The following is an 18,775-nucleotide window of genomic DNA, read 5'->3' as shown; positions in this document are numbered from 1 at the left end:
GCGACCTCCGTGGAAATCTTGACATTGAATGAACCTTGAACTTTGCAACTCGGTTATCACAGGTAAACATTTTAGCTTAAAAGCACGAGACTTGGTAATCGCGATGACTAAGGAATCAGATAGGCTCCCAAGCTGGGTGAATACCCAATCAAAATTAGTCCCAAAATATGCAGGTTATTACGTGAAGGACTTGATAAGATGTTCGTAGTTAAAGCTAGATCAAGCCTTCTATTGAAGATACAGCTATGCATGTGACAGGGAGATTTGAGGCAGTCTAAGGAGCCTGGATTAGAGTGGTTTCAAGCGGTGTAAGTGCTAAAGGGTTAACTCGATTTGATTAAACTGTTAATTTTTGATAATCTTTCCCTAAAACCTTGGAAGTCAGAAAATATTATCAACCTTAATTTCCACACTTCTGATTTCATGTATTCCATGGTTTTTGGCGTCAGCTGATTTTCATGAACTGTTAAAGTGAGTCTTTTTACAGCAACATTCATGTGGTTCCATTTAGCTATATGTGTATCACCAAATATTCCACCTCCTAATCTGAAATATACAACAAAACAATTAATTATAATGTGTATACAACATACAAAATGCAACACATGACACATTATAATGTAACATGTATATCACCAAATATACAATCTGTAAGATAAATATTACAAAACAATTAAATATAATGTTCAATATATTAATTAGATTTAAAATATTGTCACTTTAGGACTTTAAATTAAATTATGGGAATATAAATTATATTCATTTTGGGATTTTAAATTATGTTCATTTTGGGAATATAAATTAAGTGTAAAATATGTTTATGACCCCAAAAAATAAAATATCTCTTGAAAGTTATGTGCATTTACTATTAGAAAGGTAATCATTCACATGCAACAGTTCGAAAATTGATTGATACTGCTTGTTTAGTAGATTGCCACCATTAGTTATCAAAATGTCTGCATTGGGACATCATAATAAACTGCATTTTCAAAACTTAATCTTTCAAAGAAATTATGTTGATAACACTTTCATTTACTTTTTGAAGGAAACAATTACTGTTCTGCTCTAATATTTGTCTAACCTTTGACTCATTTCTAGACTACGAATACTGATCTCCGATTCTTCTAAAACCGGTAATAATTTCTTTTTGGCCATAGCATCCGATGGTTCCCAATCACTGTAAGGTGAAGGGCGATTTAACCTCCCTGGCTTATTATTCACTGAGATGGACCTCCGAGCATTTGGATCAATTCCCTGTAGACCTGAAACAAATTTTCATCAAAAAGATTCATTTTATCGTAGATTATTATTTTTAACGTTACTGATTTTGCTAATAAATATCTTCTCCTTTTGTTAAGATGGTGGTTGAGTATCACATTATTTATTATGTAATCATTAGTCACATATCTTAACTTTATTGAAGGGGATTGTAACGATTAATACAATTTAAAGAAGAAATCATATTCTTTATATAGTTATAGCCCTTCAATATACTCCTCAACATAGTTATAGCCGTTCATTATACTCTTTAACATAGTCAGGGCTCTTCAATGTACCTTTGTCTTTAAATAGTCACATTCCTTCCATTTACTCTTTAATACTCTTTAACATAGTTATATTCCTTCAATATATTCTTTAATATAGTTATATCCCTTCAATATATTCCTTCAATATATATATCCCTTCAACATACTCCTTAGTATGTTATATCCCTTCAATATACCCATTGACATAGCCATAGCCCTTCAATATACCAATTAACATAGTTATAACCATTCAATATACTCCTTAGAAGGTTATATCCCTTCAATATACTCTTTAGTAAGTTATATCCCTTCAATATACCCATTAACCTAGCCATAACCTTTCAATATACTCCTGAACATAGTTATAGCCCTTCAATATATTCCTGAACATAGTTATAGCCCGTCTATATACTCTTGAACATAGTTATAACCCTTCAACATACTCATTGGCATAGTTATAACTTTCTATATAATCCTTAACATAGTTATAGCCTTTCAATATACTCCTTACTATAGCTATAGCCCTTCAAAATACTCATCAATATAATGTTTAACTTAGTTATAGCTTTGCAATATACGCCTGAATATAGCTATTGCCCTTTAAAATACTCATCTATATAATATAATGTTGAACATAGTTATAGCCCTTCAATATACCCCCTTCTACAGCCCATGCAAATGTAAAACCCCAGATTTGTAAGCTATTCAAATCCCTTAGAAGACAAGGGGTATCAAGTGTTCCAGAAAGAGTAAGCATACTCTACTTCTTGCTTGACACACATCACTATCCATAGCTAACTGGAGCAATTTGTTTGTACTTGGAATATAAGAGGCTGAATTCTATTGGGCCAGTTCAGTAGTTTACACAGAAATTTGTAACCTTTGTGAACTCTTGAGATATGAAGTGGTATCAGGTGTTCTACTCTAGAAAGAGTAACATACAACATTTCATTAGCAAATTGGAAAAAATTAAGCCAACTTTATAAATGGAATGAAAGATATGTAACCAGCCGACAAAACATATCCCTACACCAGCAGCTAAGTCATCCAATCAGTCCACAAAGGTTGTCAAACTGTGATTATCACATAAATATGAAGCAAAATCTTTATAGTATATAAAATTATAATCCCTCTTATTGAATTGAGGGATAGTCCGACAAAGAGGAAGCAGTGACTTCTGTTTAAGAATAGATTGATGAATTGTCCGATAAAGGATTAAGTCAGCCAATCATGGCAGATGAAGTAGTTAATCAAGGTAGGTTTATAGACGGTATAACACAATAAATATGTTGATCACTTAATTACCTAATCAATCCAGACTATTATCAACAATAATCGGGTTGAGTGGTAGTTATACACTCAGTACACTATATTTATTATGGAATTTTGAATATTATTCACCATATCTTGATGTCCTGGTCGGACAATTTTGGATGTTTGGAAAATAGCGTCGGACATGTCCGGAATATACCGGCAAAATCCCATCACTGCTTTACACTGTATAATTTCATAGGCGATAACTCTGTAAGTCCTTATAAGAATTTGTTGTAATTGTAATTGATCCGTAATAATTGACATAAAGAAGATCAGATGCTAAAGCATTCATAAGGTTTACAAAATGAACAAGAGCCATTACTCCAGAAGCGAGTAACTTTAATTAGCATTCAAAAAATTTTACAAGTAAAGAAGGGCTATAACTCTCTAAGTAATTAAAAGAAATCATTGAAATTCAACAGGCTTTTACATCTCACTAATTTAGATAATATATATAAATGTCCAGCTTATAAATAATGTTCTCAAGTTTTCACGAAATGAAGATGGTTCATAAGTCTAACAGTAATTAACAGAAAATTCTAATTCGATAGCATTATTCATTTTATTAATCTGAATCAGGCTTATCAATTTCAAACAGATTGGTTGATAAGTTTAGTCATTAGAGAGAGAGAGAGTGAGAGAGAAATGGGGTTTAACGTTCACTCGACACAGACTAGGTCATTTCGGGACTAACATATGGTTTAATTTTATTTCAATAATTCGCTTGCGCATAGGGGTCTTTAGCAGTGGAAGGAAACCGGAGGACCCGGAGAAAACCCACGAGGTTGGACAGGCGACCCTACTCCTTGTCACGTACAACCGGGGATTCGAAACCACGCCAGTCGACTAAATGACAGACTTTATGATACAGCGCGCACACGCTAACCATTCAGCCATCCAACCCCCCTAGTCATTAGAGTGATCACAAGGTTCTACAAGGTGATCAGGAGGAATAACTCTGGAAGTTGATTATTACAAGAAATTGTAAGAATTCAGTAGGATTATTCGTCTCACTAACGGGAACATTTATAAATCTTATAATAGTAGTCTGTCAGGTGTTCATAAGAAATTGAGAACAATGAATGGACAGATCATTGGACGCATGGGGGCTATGGCAATTTACAACCCAATTTCAATTTAGATGTATAAAAAATTCATTTGAAAATAGGTACTAAATGTTTGAAAAGGACGACCTGTTCTTTGTATAAAACAATCTAGAACTAAGTGTAATCTCTGAAACAAACTGTAAACAATGTAAATTGTCCGTTAAATTATGCGAACTCAAATACACTAGCCATTTAATTTGTCATGGTCACTCAGTATAACTGTACTTGATTTAAAGATAAGTTTGGTCTACATTAATTATTTTAACTAATGCATCCTCAAAGCATATTATTTGTGGGGGGGGGGGGCAGAGTTCGGACTCTCCCCTGTTCGTGCAGAGTAGATTTATTTCTCCTACATTCATCAAAACAATGTTGAACAAACAGACATGCGTGAAGCATTGTTGCCGCTTGAACCCACCCCACCCTAATCTCCAGATCTCACACCACATTTGACATATTGTCTCCCTTACTTATTTTATTGTTATGAATTACATATGATCCAGTCAACATTTCAGTCAACATTTCAGTCAACATCCCTATATGGTGACAGGGTAGCTTCGGCTACTGTCAGATAATCTGGAGTCAGACTCATTATTGCTTTAAAATAATTTTAACATTTTATCCTTCATATTCTAGGTCCCATGTACACGTTGGCGTGCAAATAAAAAAATCCTGGATAGTTGGAATTTGAAATTAGATTAGTCTGTAGTACCGCTGTCTGGGAAAAATTTCCTCCATTAGCCCATTTGGTCTATTAAAAATGTTAAAACACATTTCATTTCATTTGTATTCTCAAAGACAATTTTATCCTCCATTACACCATGGCACTGGAAAATCCTATCTTGTCACATGCAATAACTAGGGTAATGTCCGACCCAAGTAAACTATGACACAGTTTTAAGATGACTGGGGTATTATACAACATGTTTTATCTATATAATATCTTACACAATTTGTTTCTTATCTCAGGATATATTACCTATGATATAATATATATTTCCTAACAACCAAAATATACACCCAATATATATACCAGGGTTAAATATAGTATAGACCCGTTTATTAAACTGAACTATTCAAAGGTCCAGAGTTCGAACTTGGTGTTGGCTGAGAAAATACTCCCAGATTTTTCAACATGGTTTCCCCATGTCAGTGGTGCAGGATGGAGGGCTTGGAGGGCTTGGAGGGCTTGCAGTTTATTCGTTTGGGTGTGATGAAAAACACTGGTACATGTACTCCAGGGTATACATTGGCGCGCACTTAATGGAATCCTTGACAAATGGAATTTGAAATAAGAGTAGTCTGTAGTGCAGCTCTCCTGGCAAAATCTCTCTTCATAGCACCTTGTATGGCATATACCTGTCTTTATTAGCCCAGTTGGAGCATAAAAGTTGGACATTAAACCCAATTCCATTTAATTTCATCTGTATATTAAAGAGTCAATATGCAAGAGATAAATCTGCCTATTGCAGATCTTGCTTTAGGCTTGAAATTTTATATAAATAATTAATTAGACATTAATTAACTTTCTATGACCATAATCAATTTTCGATGCCCTCAGATGGCTGTGACATAAATAGATTTAAATTCGTTATGTGGTCGATGCAGTTACCTTAAAAATGGATAATCAAGGCTTTGTTTATTTTCGTAACAACAGTAGTAATGACAATTGAGGCTAGTATATAATTGTATCACCATTACGCTCAAAGTGAAGTATTTGACTGAAATTTTCAGCATATTCTGTTTTCATTATCTATTTTTAACTATTAAAAGGTCTAAAGGTTACAACTAGTTTATAATCGATCGTTTGATAAACAGTCTTTTATGAAGATGAATAAACCCCCTCTCATTTCAACCTAAGTGTGTTTTTATACTACTGCTGTTAAGGGATATATCTATTTTATAATCTTTTATAGATTCAAACTGTAGTTACCTCCTCAATACTGCCGTATTTTATAATATCTTGGGCAATATATAGGACAAGAGCATAAATTATCCTATTTTATCTATTATACAACAACCATAACTTAGGGTTATTTAAATTCCATTATACTTGGAAATAAATGAGATAAAAGGGGTTGTGATCAGTACAAAAGGAAGCGAGAACTTTCCTCTGAGCACAAATTTCAAAAGTGGTGCCATTTCAACAATTTTTTTGTAACTTTATTTCACATGTGCGATGAAAATGGAATCTTATATATTTATATATTGTTTTTTTTTCATTGCACCACCAAGGAGGAGTTTTATTCAACTAACCTTATTTTCATTATTTAAGGGCTGAAAAGTTTACTTTGTAGAGTCGACTATTTTATTAAATCAATAAATCTAGTTTAGATATATACTATCCTGATATTGTTGTTCTAAACAAGAAAATGATGACCCCAGAGAGTAATGGGAATTTTAGATGGCCATAACTTGTGTTAGGAGTAGGCTAATCGATTTTAATAATTTTTCAACCAATGCGATTTCTATTAAGACTACATTTTAAAGTGTATGATCGTACAGGTCATTCAGATGCTTAAGTTAAACTGGCTTAAAAGTGCCAGTGTCATTCATCCAGTTTAACTTAGTCATCTGAATGCAAAGGTGATAAACCCTAACTTTCAACCCGTCTTCATTAATCCAGTTTAACTTAGTCATTTGAATGCAAAGGTGATAAACCCTAGCTTTCAACCCGTCTTCAAGAGGGTTTTTCTTTACAGCTGGCTTACTATGGTCATCGCCTTAAAACACCAGCTCAATCTGGCTTAGACTCATGCATTAGATTATCTTCCTAGCAAAATGATGTGTACCCATGCTTAATTGGTTAAATTGGTTAAACTGGCTTGGCTTAAACTGTAGTACCTGTGAATGCTAAATTCTCCTGGCTTAAAACCAGGCGGCGCTTCAAACTAGCTTAAATATAAGCATCTGAATGGTCTATTGGTGGGAAATATTGTACCATAAATAATTTTACAATATACCTTTATAATGTTTATATTGATGTACATGTGTTCTCTTGATGTAACATAATCCACCAATTAACGCAGCTAGAAATAATAAACCAAGATTCGTAACTACAACTATCAATAACAACTTTTTATCAGCTTTACGTGGCTTTGGTTCAATTTCTGAAAAATATTCAAATATCGGATGTAAACAAACAGAAAAGACTAAACATAAAATACAGTGACATTAAACTTTAAATTTTGGATATTTCCACAAGCAGGCATAAGGAATTTTAGGGAATAGGCAAACTTATTAAATGATATAACTCTTAATACAATTATCAGAAAACACTTAAAGATACATTATGGGAAATTAGATAAAGAGCTAGCCATTTCTCACTAAAATAGTTCAAAACTAGATAATGTAAAGGGAATTTGCTGAAAATTTCTGTCAAATTGATCCACTCTGAACCGAGAATTTAGCGATTGAATTTTGGGCCTAGCCTCAATCATCATTACTAAAGTCGGGACAATAAAAAAATATAGTCCCGATTATTCATTTTTTTTGTATTTATTCATCAATGAGCTTTGAGCAGCAGATCGGATTCTAATCCAGTAAGAATTGCAGACTAGCGATGGCATCGAGAGTTGATTATGGTCTGGATAAGTTAATTAATGTCTAATTAATAATTTAGATAACATTTAAGGCCTAAAGAAAGACCTACAATAGGCAGATTTAGCTCTTGCATAATGTATGTTTAAGTGATATACAACTCTTAATGTAATCATCAGAAAACACTTAAAGTTTGAGAGTACATGCTGACATAGAACATAAATTAGTGTCAGCACAGTATTTGTCTTACTTATCTCAACTTTCAAATAAATCAGAAGATAAACTTTGTGTCTAGAGCATTCTCAAGATTCTACAAAGCGAACAAGGGGAACAACTCTGTAAGTAATTATCATAAATTGTTGAAATTCTATCAGCATCTACGAACTGTAAATAATAAATTTCAACTAGGTTGGGGGATAAATGAGATCGTGGGCAAAAGATTTGTTAATAATAGCTTTATCCTCTTTCATAAGATTCTGTAAAATGTTCAAAGGCAACTGGCTAATTTGTTAGGCATCTTCATCTTAGAATTCAAACAATTCATTTAAGATCCTAAATTAACTTTTGCCTCTACCTAGAGTATCCACAAGACTTTGGAAAGTCAAAAACAGAAATAATTCTGAGAGTAATTATCAGAATTCAATAAACGTTTTTGTCTTACTACTATAAACAATTCATACAAAGAGATCCAATAATAACTTTAGCCTCTAGAGTGTTCACAAGGAATTGTGGATGGACTCACAAACTGATGGACAGTGATTTCAAATCAATTTATTATATTTTTTTTATTTTCTTTTATCATCACTGTTGATCTAACAGAAAAATTCTGATCGTTTTAACATCCAGTGCCTTCACACTATCCGGAATATAGAAGACCTGAAAGTGGCACTGACAATAATGGAAAACATGATCACCTAATTGCTATGAAACAGTTCTATAGCAAAATATTACATGTTGAAAACTTTCTATGAGTTCTAAAGCCATACACATAAAGCTGCTTGACTTTTCCTCTTGTTAGAAAAGACAAAATAACCACTTCTAAATCAACCCAGCTTTCATTAAAGGTTGCCCCATTCTGAATCTTTTGGAAAGTACAAATGTTTATATGTAATATATCACCAACAGGCTGACAAGGTTCTATAACATTTTCAAGGGTAATAATTTTTGAAGTATTATTAAAATGAAAATATATGGCCAAATTACAATATGGGTGTATAAAAACTGATAATATCACAGTAGAACTGATTTCACCTGATTGATTACAAAATGCAATTTTGCTTGTGTTCTTAAATTACAAAACAGATGATGTGCATTACCTGTTAGATTAGCGTTGGTAATATTTTTTGAAACTTCCAAAGGACAACCATCTGGACAACAACAGATATGACGTATTTTACCAGTCTGAAATATATACATGCACAGAAATTATTCATTAATAAAGGATCTAATTTCATCCCTCTATTCCTGTGCTATAGTTGGAACAAAAGATGTCTTGCAGTGAAATCATTTGAAAGAATCCATTTAACTTGAAATTTGATTGGTTGTCTAATCAAGGTATCATGGTGCTAAAACATTGGCATTGATGACATTTTATTGTCTGAAGATGACGCGGAATGTTGGGATATATTTTTAATTTATCATATCTTTATAAATACTGAACAGAAATGAGCTATTTTTGTACTAATATATTCCTTTTAGAGATTCAACTTCCACAATATCAAATTGTTTCAATGGCATTTAGTAAAGATACATTATGTAAGATTTAGATAAAGAGCTAGCCATTCTTGCTATAATAGTTCGAAAATAGATAATGTAAAATGAATAATTTGAAAATTTCATTCAAATTACTCTATTGCGAGCGAAGATATTTGCCTTTGAAGGTTTGAAAAGATGTGTGCAATAATTTCAACAACTGTACAGGTTGTTCAAAGCTAAGTCTCGCTCGTCCATTTTTAGCTTAAATCAAAATATGGCTGAACTGTTCTAATCTATTTAATATCGGAGAAATCTGATGCCATCGAGGGTTGATTATAGCCTGAATAAGTTAATTAATGTCTAATCAATAATTTAGAAAACATTTCAGGCCTAAAGAAAGACCTGCAATAGGCAGATTTAGCTCTTGCATAATGTATGTTAATTGAACTGGAATATACAGTCCCCAATTCTAGGGAAGCATAGTCTAAACATCACTCAGTAATAAGCAGTTATTGTATTCCATAGAATTGTGACCTGTATATTCCACAATATTGTAGCTTACAAGGGATTCCAAAAATTCTTCAAATGATGATCAATGGCAACAAAATTATAAATCGATATATAAAATATCTTTGAACTCTAATCACAGATGATAAAGACTGTCAAAAATGATCAATTGTTATATGTTTATGCCTTTTGAACATATGAATTAAAGTAATTTGTATATATGTCAGGAGATGCTGTTTCTTATCAAAAAATAACAGGTGTATTACAATATTTAAAGATTAAAAAAAATAATCGATAATATACTTTGGCAGTTTTTGTGGAAAAGAGGAGATCAGCAAAAAAAAAATTGTAAGTTCAAAGCGAATAAATTTATTTTGAGACACACAGAGAAATGAAATGAAATGTGGTTAAATGTTTAACTATTATAGGAAGTATTTCAAAGATGTAAAATCTAATTTTAGTTAGTCTGGTGTCAGTTTGGGTGAATTGGTTCCTCTGGATGGTCCAGACTTGTCAGTGGTGTACGACAGATAGCCTGACAAGAAAAAACTTCTGTTTGTTAGGGGTGGGGGCGGCTCAATGGTTAACGCATGCGCTTGGATCAGAATTCCTGTCATTGATTCCCTACTTGTATGCTTGTATGTGACAAAGAATAGTGTCGCTTGTCCAACCTCATGGGTTTTCTCCGAGTCCTCCCACTGCTAAAGACCCCTACGTGCAAGCGAATAATTGAAATAAAATTAAACCATATGTTAGTCCCGAAATCACCTAGTTTACGATCAAGAGATATAAAGCTGAAGATAACCAAAAACTAGTGTTATGCAACTCTGGTCAATGTTTATGACTTGAAATCACATAGTAAAACTAATAAATCTACTTATTTTCATGATGACATAAAAGACTACAAGACCGAATAGTCAAGACTAGTAACTCGTTGTAGACCTATTACGTTAACAATTTTTAATACATACCACTGGTTGTCTACCAATATTATGTTTTACTTCAAACACAGCATCTTCTGGCTTGACAAGATTTCTATCACATACTAATAATAGAAACGTTAGACGATGCCGCATAGATCTACAATATATAATACAGGGATCTCAGTTCAGTCCTATTGGCCAGTCATGACTTCAATGTCAGTGAAATTGACCCACTAGAGAATATACCTGTCAATCAATTTACATGTCATAAAATTAGAATTTCAAAGAATTTAACCTTAAATCTCAATAAATACAATTAAATTTATAGTTTTAAATATAAGAACACTTTTAAAATATGAATTTGGATAATGCTCAAAATTATCATATTCTTTATGAAAGCCCCGCCATAAAATATCAATCAACCAACTACAAAATTATTTAGTATAAATACAAGCCATTACTTATTTGCACATTTATCTTTAATTATCACTCTGCTTAAGCTAAGCAGAAAATCAAACTTAGTCAAGGTACTAAATACGCTTTTATTTAGTGGCTCTTAAAAGAATCATATTTTTATCATTGATCTTGTATACATGTATGTTTGTATTTATCATGTATATGCTTTTTATCTATGTTGACGTCATTTTCATAAATGACATTTTCCCACTGACAACATGGCTTTGTATTTTTTAGTCGTTATTGGATTGGGGAACGCAGAGGACATTTCTGTCCCAATACCAGGAGCCATGGTGGCTGAATGAGTAGGACGTTGGCTCCCTAGACTGGAGGTTGGGTGTTTGATCCTAGCAGTGGCAGAGAAAGTTCATTGGGATTTTGCAACGTGGTTTCCCCTTGTTAGTTGTGAAGGACGAAGGGCCTGTCAAGGATAGCTGTCTAGTCATTTGTATTGGACAAAAAAATGAGGTCCTGTCTATACATTGCCGTGAACATAAAAGATCCCTTGGCAGTTGGAATTCGACATAAGAGTAGGTCATAGTACCCCTGCCTGGGCAAAATTCCCCTCATAGCACATTGTATGGCATATGCCTGTCTTCATTAGCACAGTCAGAGCAGAACAGTAGGACGTTAAACCTAATTTCATTTCATTTCTGTCCCAACCAAGATTATGAAGAAGGGAATATGCTTCCTCTTCAATGAATTCAACATGTTAATTGTTCTTAAACATGCACACCAATGTCCTCATGGGTGGAGCTTGGTTTTTTTCCCCATCCCAATATCCAGATATTTTTCCATGCCCAGTCCTCTATCCTGAACCACATTACAGAGGACACAAGGTCTCTGATATTAATTTATAATAACATACTCTACCTACTTTGTTCCTCGTAATACTAGTTGTATATCTGTTTTATTATTTTCTTCCTTTAAACGAAAAGTTGCTGTTCTTTCAATACCCAATGTGTAGTAATGATATTTCTCACTATCCAATCCAAATACACACATCTAAAAGTACAAAATACACATCTAAAAGTACAAAATACACACATCATTTAAAAGTACAAAATACACAGATTTAAAGCACAAAATACACATCACAAAGTATGAGATGTACATGTCTAAAAGTACAAGATACAAAGTACATAATACACACATCTAAAAGTACACAATACACACATCTAAAAGCTTTTCTCGTTATTTTGTTGTCTCTTGGTTTTTTTTTTATTTTTATAAAATAAAGTTAATATTTCCATGTAGTAATACTAATCCCCATACAATAAACAACTTCCCTTGTTTCTTAAAGATACATTATGGGAGATTCAATAACGAGCGAGCACTATAATAGTTAAAGATAGGTTGCCAGGCAACTAAACATATGCCCACAGCAGCTAAATCGTCCGAGCGGTCGACAAGAGTTGTTGTATATTTGTTCTTTTGTAGGTAATTAGGGGGCATTTAATACACAATTTCATACAGATGACATTATAATTTTCGTCGTTTGAGGGTTCACAAGGTTCTAAAAACTAAAACAAGGGCCGTAACTCGAAGTAATCTACGAAAATTGTTGAAATTCAATAGGCATCTTCGTTGCATTAATTTAAATGATGCATATCAATTTCAAACAGATCGGATGATAACTGTTGTCATAAGAGCGTTCAAAAGATTCAACAAAGTGAAACAAGGGCTATAACTCTAGATGTAATTAACGGAAATTGCTGAAATTCAATAAGCTTCTTTGTTTTACTAATTTAAATGATGCATATAAATTTCATACAGATCAGATAATAACTTTTGTCTTTAGAGCATAAACAAGGTACAACAAAGTGAAACAAGGGCCATAACTCTAGATGTAATTAACGGAAATTGCTGAAATTCAATAGGCTTCTTTGTTTTACTAATTTAAATGATGCATATAAATTTCATACAGATCGGTTGATAACTTTTGTCGTTCACAAGGTGCAACAAAGTTAAAAAAGGGCCATAACTCCAGACGAAATTAACGGAAGTTATTGAAATTAAATAGGCTTCTTCATCTCACTAATGCAAACAACATAATATATCAATTTCAAAACAATCAGATGATAAATGTAGTCTGTAGAGTGTTCACAAGAAATTGTGGACGACGGACAGACGGATGGACCGACGGACGGACGGGGGCGACGGCAATATACGACCACATTTCCATGTGGGCGTATAAAAACTAGATAATGTAAAAGCAATTTGCTGAAAATTTCATTCAAATTGATCCACTATGAACCGAGAACTAAGCGATTGAAATTTCTGCCTAACCTCGATCATCATTACTAAAGTCAGTACGATAAACAGGATAGTCTCGATTATCCATTTAATCGTTAAATCGTGAAGGAAAGTTATGCAGTAAATCGGCTCATAATCCACTAAAGATCAAAGGCTAGCAATGCCATCTACAGTTGATTATGGTCTGGATAGGTTAATTAATGTCTAATTAATAATTAGCACTTGCATAAGATAATGTATGTTTAATCAAAGGAAGCAAAAAATATTTATTTAAAGAGAGAGAGAGAGAGAAATGGGGTTTAACGTCCACTCGACACAAACTAGGACTAACATATGGTTTAATTTTATTTCAATAATTCGCTTGCGCGTAGGAGTCTTTAGCAGTGGGAGGAAACTGGAGGACCCGGAGAAAACCCACGAGGTTGGACAGGCGACCCTACTCCTTGCCATATTTATTTAAAGAGAAACTAGGTGATGAATGAACACTTATAACAATAACATTGATGGAGTCTTGCCAGACATAGTTGAATTCATGCGATAAAATGTTAAATCCATCACTCTCACACATGGCACAATACAACCTTAAATAACTGGGCTAATTTTTTTTTCAGCGAGTAAAAGCAAATGTACAGCTTAAAGGAACCTTCAGATATACATGTATATATATATTAGAAAATTAAATGGGTTGATAATCTTGGAAGCCTTTATATTAGTCCTGTACAACTATCTGAATTTCTGTCATATTTTTTAAGTTTCCATAATTTCATGTTATCCCCAAGCACTTGGATAGCCATGTCTACACACTTTCGACTAGCATGCTCTAATCTCTATCAGACTTTTAAAAGACTAGATAATCTTAGTCAAATGGTCATAATAAACAGTCATTATTTGCTTGGTAAAGACTACAGACTCATAAGCCTGAATTGTATTCGATAAAATTGTATCCTGTGTATATCCAGGTCATTACTAATAGCCATTGAAACAATTTATACAAGGCGTAATGGTCCTGCCATAAGAATGACCAACCCACCTCTAATAATATTTTATAAATATAAGAAATGCGAGATTAAGGTCATGGAGTAAGCCCCAGCTATACCCATGGACTAAGCCCCATCTACACCATCTACAACCATGAACCAGAGAGAGAGAGAGAAATGGGGTTTAACGTCCACTCGACACAAACTAGGTCATTTCGGGACTAACATATGGTTTTTTAAAATTTTATTTCAATAATTCGCATGCACGTAGGGGTCTTTAGCAATGGGAGGAAACCGGAGGACCCGGAGAAAAACCACCAGACTGGACAGGTGACCCTACTCCTTGTCACGTACATCCGGGGATTCGAAACCACGCCAGTTGACTCAATGACAGGTCTTATGATACAGCACACATGTGCTAACCATTCGGCCATCCACCCCCCCCAACCCACCAACAATGAACCAAGCCCCAGCTACATCCATGTATCAAGTCCCAGCTACACCCATGAATCAAGCCCTAGGTGCATCCATGTACATTGTATCAAGCCCCAGCTACACCCATGAACCAAGCCCTATCTATGCCCATGAACTAAGCCCTATGCCCATGGACTAAGCCCCATCTATGCGTCTGGACTAAGACCCATCTGCATCCATGAACCACACATGGCACCTGTAATTAAATATACGGTAAAACTTACAAGAACAGAGGAGCAGCCATCTCCAAAACCTGTATGTGGATCTCTAGGTTCGTTATACGAAGAACAAGGATTAAATGAGTAATTCCACACCCGACCGGTACTCTGGAAACTGAAGAGAGAATACAAAATAAGTTAAAGTATCTACATGTATATTTACACCTCATCTACAGGTAACATAATCTGCTAGAAAATACAGTATAGTAATAATACAGCCTAATGAGTGTGTAGATTTTATAAAACAAAAGGCTCAAGGGCCTTAAAGTCCCATCAGTTAAGAATGTGTACACTGAAGATTTCGTTCAGTGAGAATGTAACTTAAAGGAGATTGTTCAGCTTTTTCTTCATCCTGTTTTTGTATTCTAAGAAAAGATAAGCAGGGCTGCTACTAGAAAATTGGTTAAAATATTGCCTTTTAATCTGGATTATCGTTTATTTAAATTACGTTTAGTTTATAAATAAATAATGTCATTCAGGATTTGAATTTGTGATAGATCAGCTCTTTATTTCAGCTCACTTATGTAAAATCACTTAAGCGTTTTGTATTAATATTTTCATATAGTTTATTTCTTAGTTAGTTCATGCTGAACACACGACACATGTTGGACACAACAAAAAACATCACAACTAAAATATCTAATAATTCTGACCATAGCTTAACAGGCTTTAACATCCTACTGTTCTGCTTCGACTGGGCTAATGAAGATGGGCATATGCCATATGCTATGAGGGAATTTTTGACCCGACAGTGGTGGCACTATGGCCTATTCTTTTTTGAATTCAAACCATCAAGGATTATTTTAGGTGCACACCAATGAATACACAGGACCTCATTTTTTTGTTCAATCTGAACCACTATACATAGTCCCTTGCCAGGCCCTCTGTCCTACACTATTGACAAGGGGGTACCACCGAAAAATCCCAATGAACTTTCTCAGTCAGTGCAGAGATCGAACACAGGACCTCCAGTTTAGCGATCCAACATCCTACTCACTGAGTCATGATGGCTCCCCTCAGTATATTACTCTTTTCGTAATAAATTGTATACCGAGTAGTAATTCCCTAACTTACATTTACACCAAATTATGCTGTGTTGCACAAGTGATGGTATTGAGTAGTTTTTATTTTGCCAGAGAGAGAGAGAGAAGTCGGGTTTAACGTCCACTCGACACAAACTAGGTCATTTTGGGACAAACATATGGTATGGTTCAATTTTATTTCAATAATTCGCTTGCGCGTAGGGGTCTTTAGCAGTGAGAGGAAACTGGCAGGACCCGGAGAAAACCCACAAGGTTGGAGAAAAATAAAGTTTTGCTGAAGGTGATCAATGAGCTAGTGTAGAAAAGTATGGTGTAGAATGTTTTCATTATATACAATAATCATGGTACATGTGTATTCTAGAATGCAATAATAATTAACTGTCAATTTCATCATTAAATACTGCACCAAATACAACTGTAAAAACCTGGCTATTATGCATACTCCTCACAGTGTTTCATTTGATTAGACCTAATCAAACACTGCCATACTCAGTGCAAATTTCTGTCCCAAATTATAACTGGTCAACAGTCCGATCAACAAACAGTACATAACGACAAAACAAAATCAATCGGGATTAACCAGAGCTCTAAATATGTTACTGTAAAGTGTTCGGTGACAAACGTGGCTACATCATGTGGAATATGCAAAATGTATTAAGCTCAATAAAACTTGTACATAACAGAATATTACAGAGAAACTAATTGTGTGATAAACGATGCTATCCAAAATAGCTAAAATGTAAACATGTGGTATTTGCTGCGCACATGGAATATTTTTATCATCTCTTGGATCACACAGCAGATCAAAGAGAAGGGGCTGTCATGTTATGTATTGTGTTTCAACAAACTGGATAGCAATACGATGTGTTTTTTTGATAAAATAAATAATTCATGGATTTTCTTCACAAAATCAGTAATAATTGGTACACATTTATAGAATTTATATCCGAGATTTGAGTTAAAGAACTTCCGTTCCAATAGCGAGTTTCAGCGACAGGCAACTTTACCCATTCGAGTATCAATGTTTGTTCCCGATGCATCCAAGGGTAAAATTTTTCTTGAAATCAGTACTAAGACACCCTGTTTAAGTCATGAAACTTTCATATATTTTACCAGAAGAGATTTGATTGGATGATGAGAATGGACACGCTCCTTCAAAGACTCAAGTTTTTAGTCTCAATACAGCAATATCTAGAGAGGGATTTCTTGGGCCATTGCTTCATGAATATGGCAATTATGAAGCTATTTTAAAATTTATAAGTCCAACCAATAGGTTTCCAATAGCGAATACTCAAACAAGCAATCAAACAAACTTTTTTATATACAGAGATTAGAAGATGTCAGGTTTTTTTTGTCAAATGATTTAATCCATTTTTTACCTGAACATCTTATCTGGAATGAAATGAAATGAAATTGGGTTTAACATCCTACTGTTCTGTACCAACTGGGCTACTGATCAGATACAGGTGTAATTATAGGAGGCGCTGATTATAACATCTCTATTATATTTATTACTCAGAATATTATTCTATCTGTCATTTCATAAGTTTTTATAATCACAGATACAAGACAAGTGATCTCTGCTGCTTCCTAGATTAACTATACCATATGTTTGTCATGCTTACATGTTGTCGCCTTGGTTCCAGAATATTCTACAGATTGTAAGCCAGTTCGAGATACTCATCAGATCTAATCACAACCCTTGCAAAAAAAAACCCTAAAAAACATCCCCTGGTCCTCACTTTGATATTTTGAATCTTTTTTGATATTGACAGCTTAATCTAACCATTTAGATGGTCTTAACTTAGACCACCTAAATGTTAGATTGAGCTGTCAGTAACAAACAAAATTCAAAATCTCAAAATTTTCATGTAGTTAAAGCCTGAATAACCTGAAAACCTCAAACCCCTATACCTTTTAAGATTGCTCCAAATAAAGCCCAAAATTTCAAAATGTTCTGGGCAAACACCCCTCTCCTGGAACTGACTTTTGCTTTAAATTACCAGCAAGTTTAAAGGCACAACACTGCAGACTAAAAGTAAGATACAAAGTTGTCCATCCAAAAGGAAAGTAGGTTTAATTATCCCAGGGCACGCTAGTGCAAGCTACCAGGGCACGCTAGTGCAAGCTAAAGTTTGCTTTACTTATATCGTATTTACGTTGCCATCATTATTGTTATATTAAAGGCTCAATACCACTCTTGTTGTAACTGAATAATATGTCCCAATCTTTATTCTGGTCAACAAATTGTACTATTTTACAATATTCCAATTAATTGATGATACAAATTTCATCTTAACACACCTTATTTAGAAATTTTGAAAAATTCAACATAATGGTTTGAAACGTCTAACGTAAACCTTTTCAAATGAAACTTCGATTTAAAAATATTTTCAAACTCTCTGGACAAGTAAAATAGGATGTAATGGATAATTTACACAACAGGTAGGACACTTAAACATCTAGTACTTAGATAGAGATATTATTTATTTTCTGGAGCTTTCAAGCCAGCAAGAGTGTTATTGTCCCTTTAACACTGAGGTCAAGATGATATTTTACCTATTTTTTTAATTATTGTTTTAAATTGTTTAGATTACTATTTAAATAACACATTTTATCTCGTAATTGAGTTAAAACAGAAAAATGGTTATTGTCATTTTACTGCCGCATTCATGCTTTAATGAGCAGGCTAATAGATTATATTTTTAAAAATTATGAATCGATCAAGACTGTCTTCTGT

At 33.8% G+C, this 18,775-nt stretch overlaps 1 protein-coding gene across 1 annotated transcript in view; it reads right to left on the bottom strand.

Annotated features, from left to right (window-relative positions):
- The window catches only part of LOC126828840 (uncharacterized), a 57,367-nt gene that overhangs the window by 22,043 nt on the left and 16,549 nt on the right, over positions 1-18,775 (bottom strand). The window contains exons 2-8 of the mRNA XM_050558850.1: positions 14,999-15,107; positions 11,945-12,072; positions 10,660-10,768; positions 8,803-8,887; positions 6,910-7,056; positions 1,082-1,262; positions 400-546 (exon numbers count right to left, since the gene is read on the bottom strand). Coding sequence (XP_050414807.1) covers positions 400-546; positions 1,082-1,262; positions 6,910-7,056; positions 8,803-8,887; positions 10,660-10,768; positions 11,945-12,072; positions 14,999-15,107 — 906 coding nt within the window. The remainder of the gene's footprint in view (positions 1-399; positions 547-1,081; positions 1,263-6,909; positions 7,057-8,802; positions 8,888-10,659; positions 10,769-11,944; positions 12,073-14,998; positions 15,108-18,775) is intronic.

The sequence above is a fragment of the Patella vulgata genome, chromosome 7 (genome assembly GCF_932274485.2).
Source record: "Patella vulgata chromosome 7, xgPatVulg1.2, whole genome shotgun sequence".
Classification (NCBI taxonomy): domain Eukaryota; kingdom Metazoa; phylum Mollusca; class Gastropoda; family Patellidae; genus Patella; species Patella vulgata.
The sequence above is the reverse complement of the archived record's forward strand: the minus strand, read 5'-3'. Positions and strand labels throughout refer to the sequence as shown.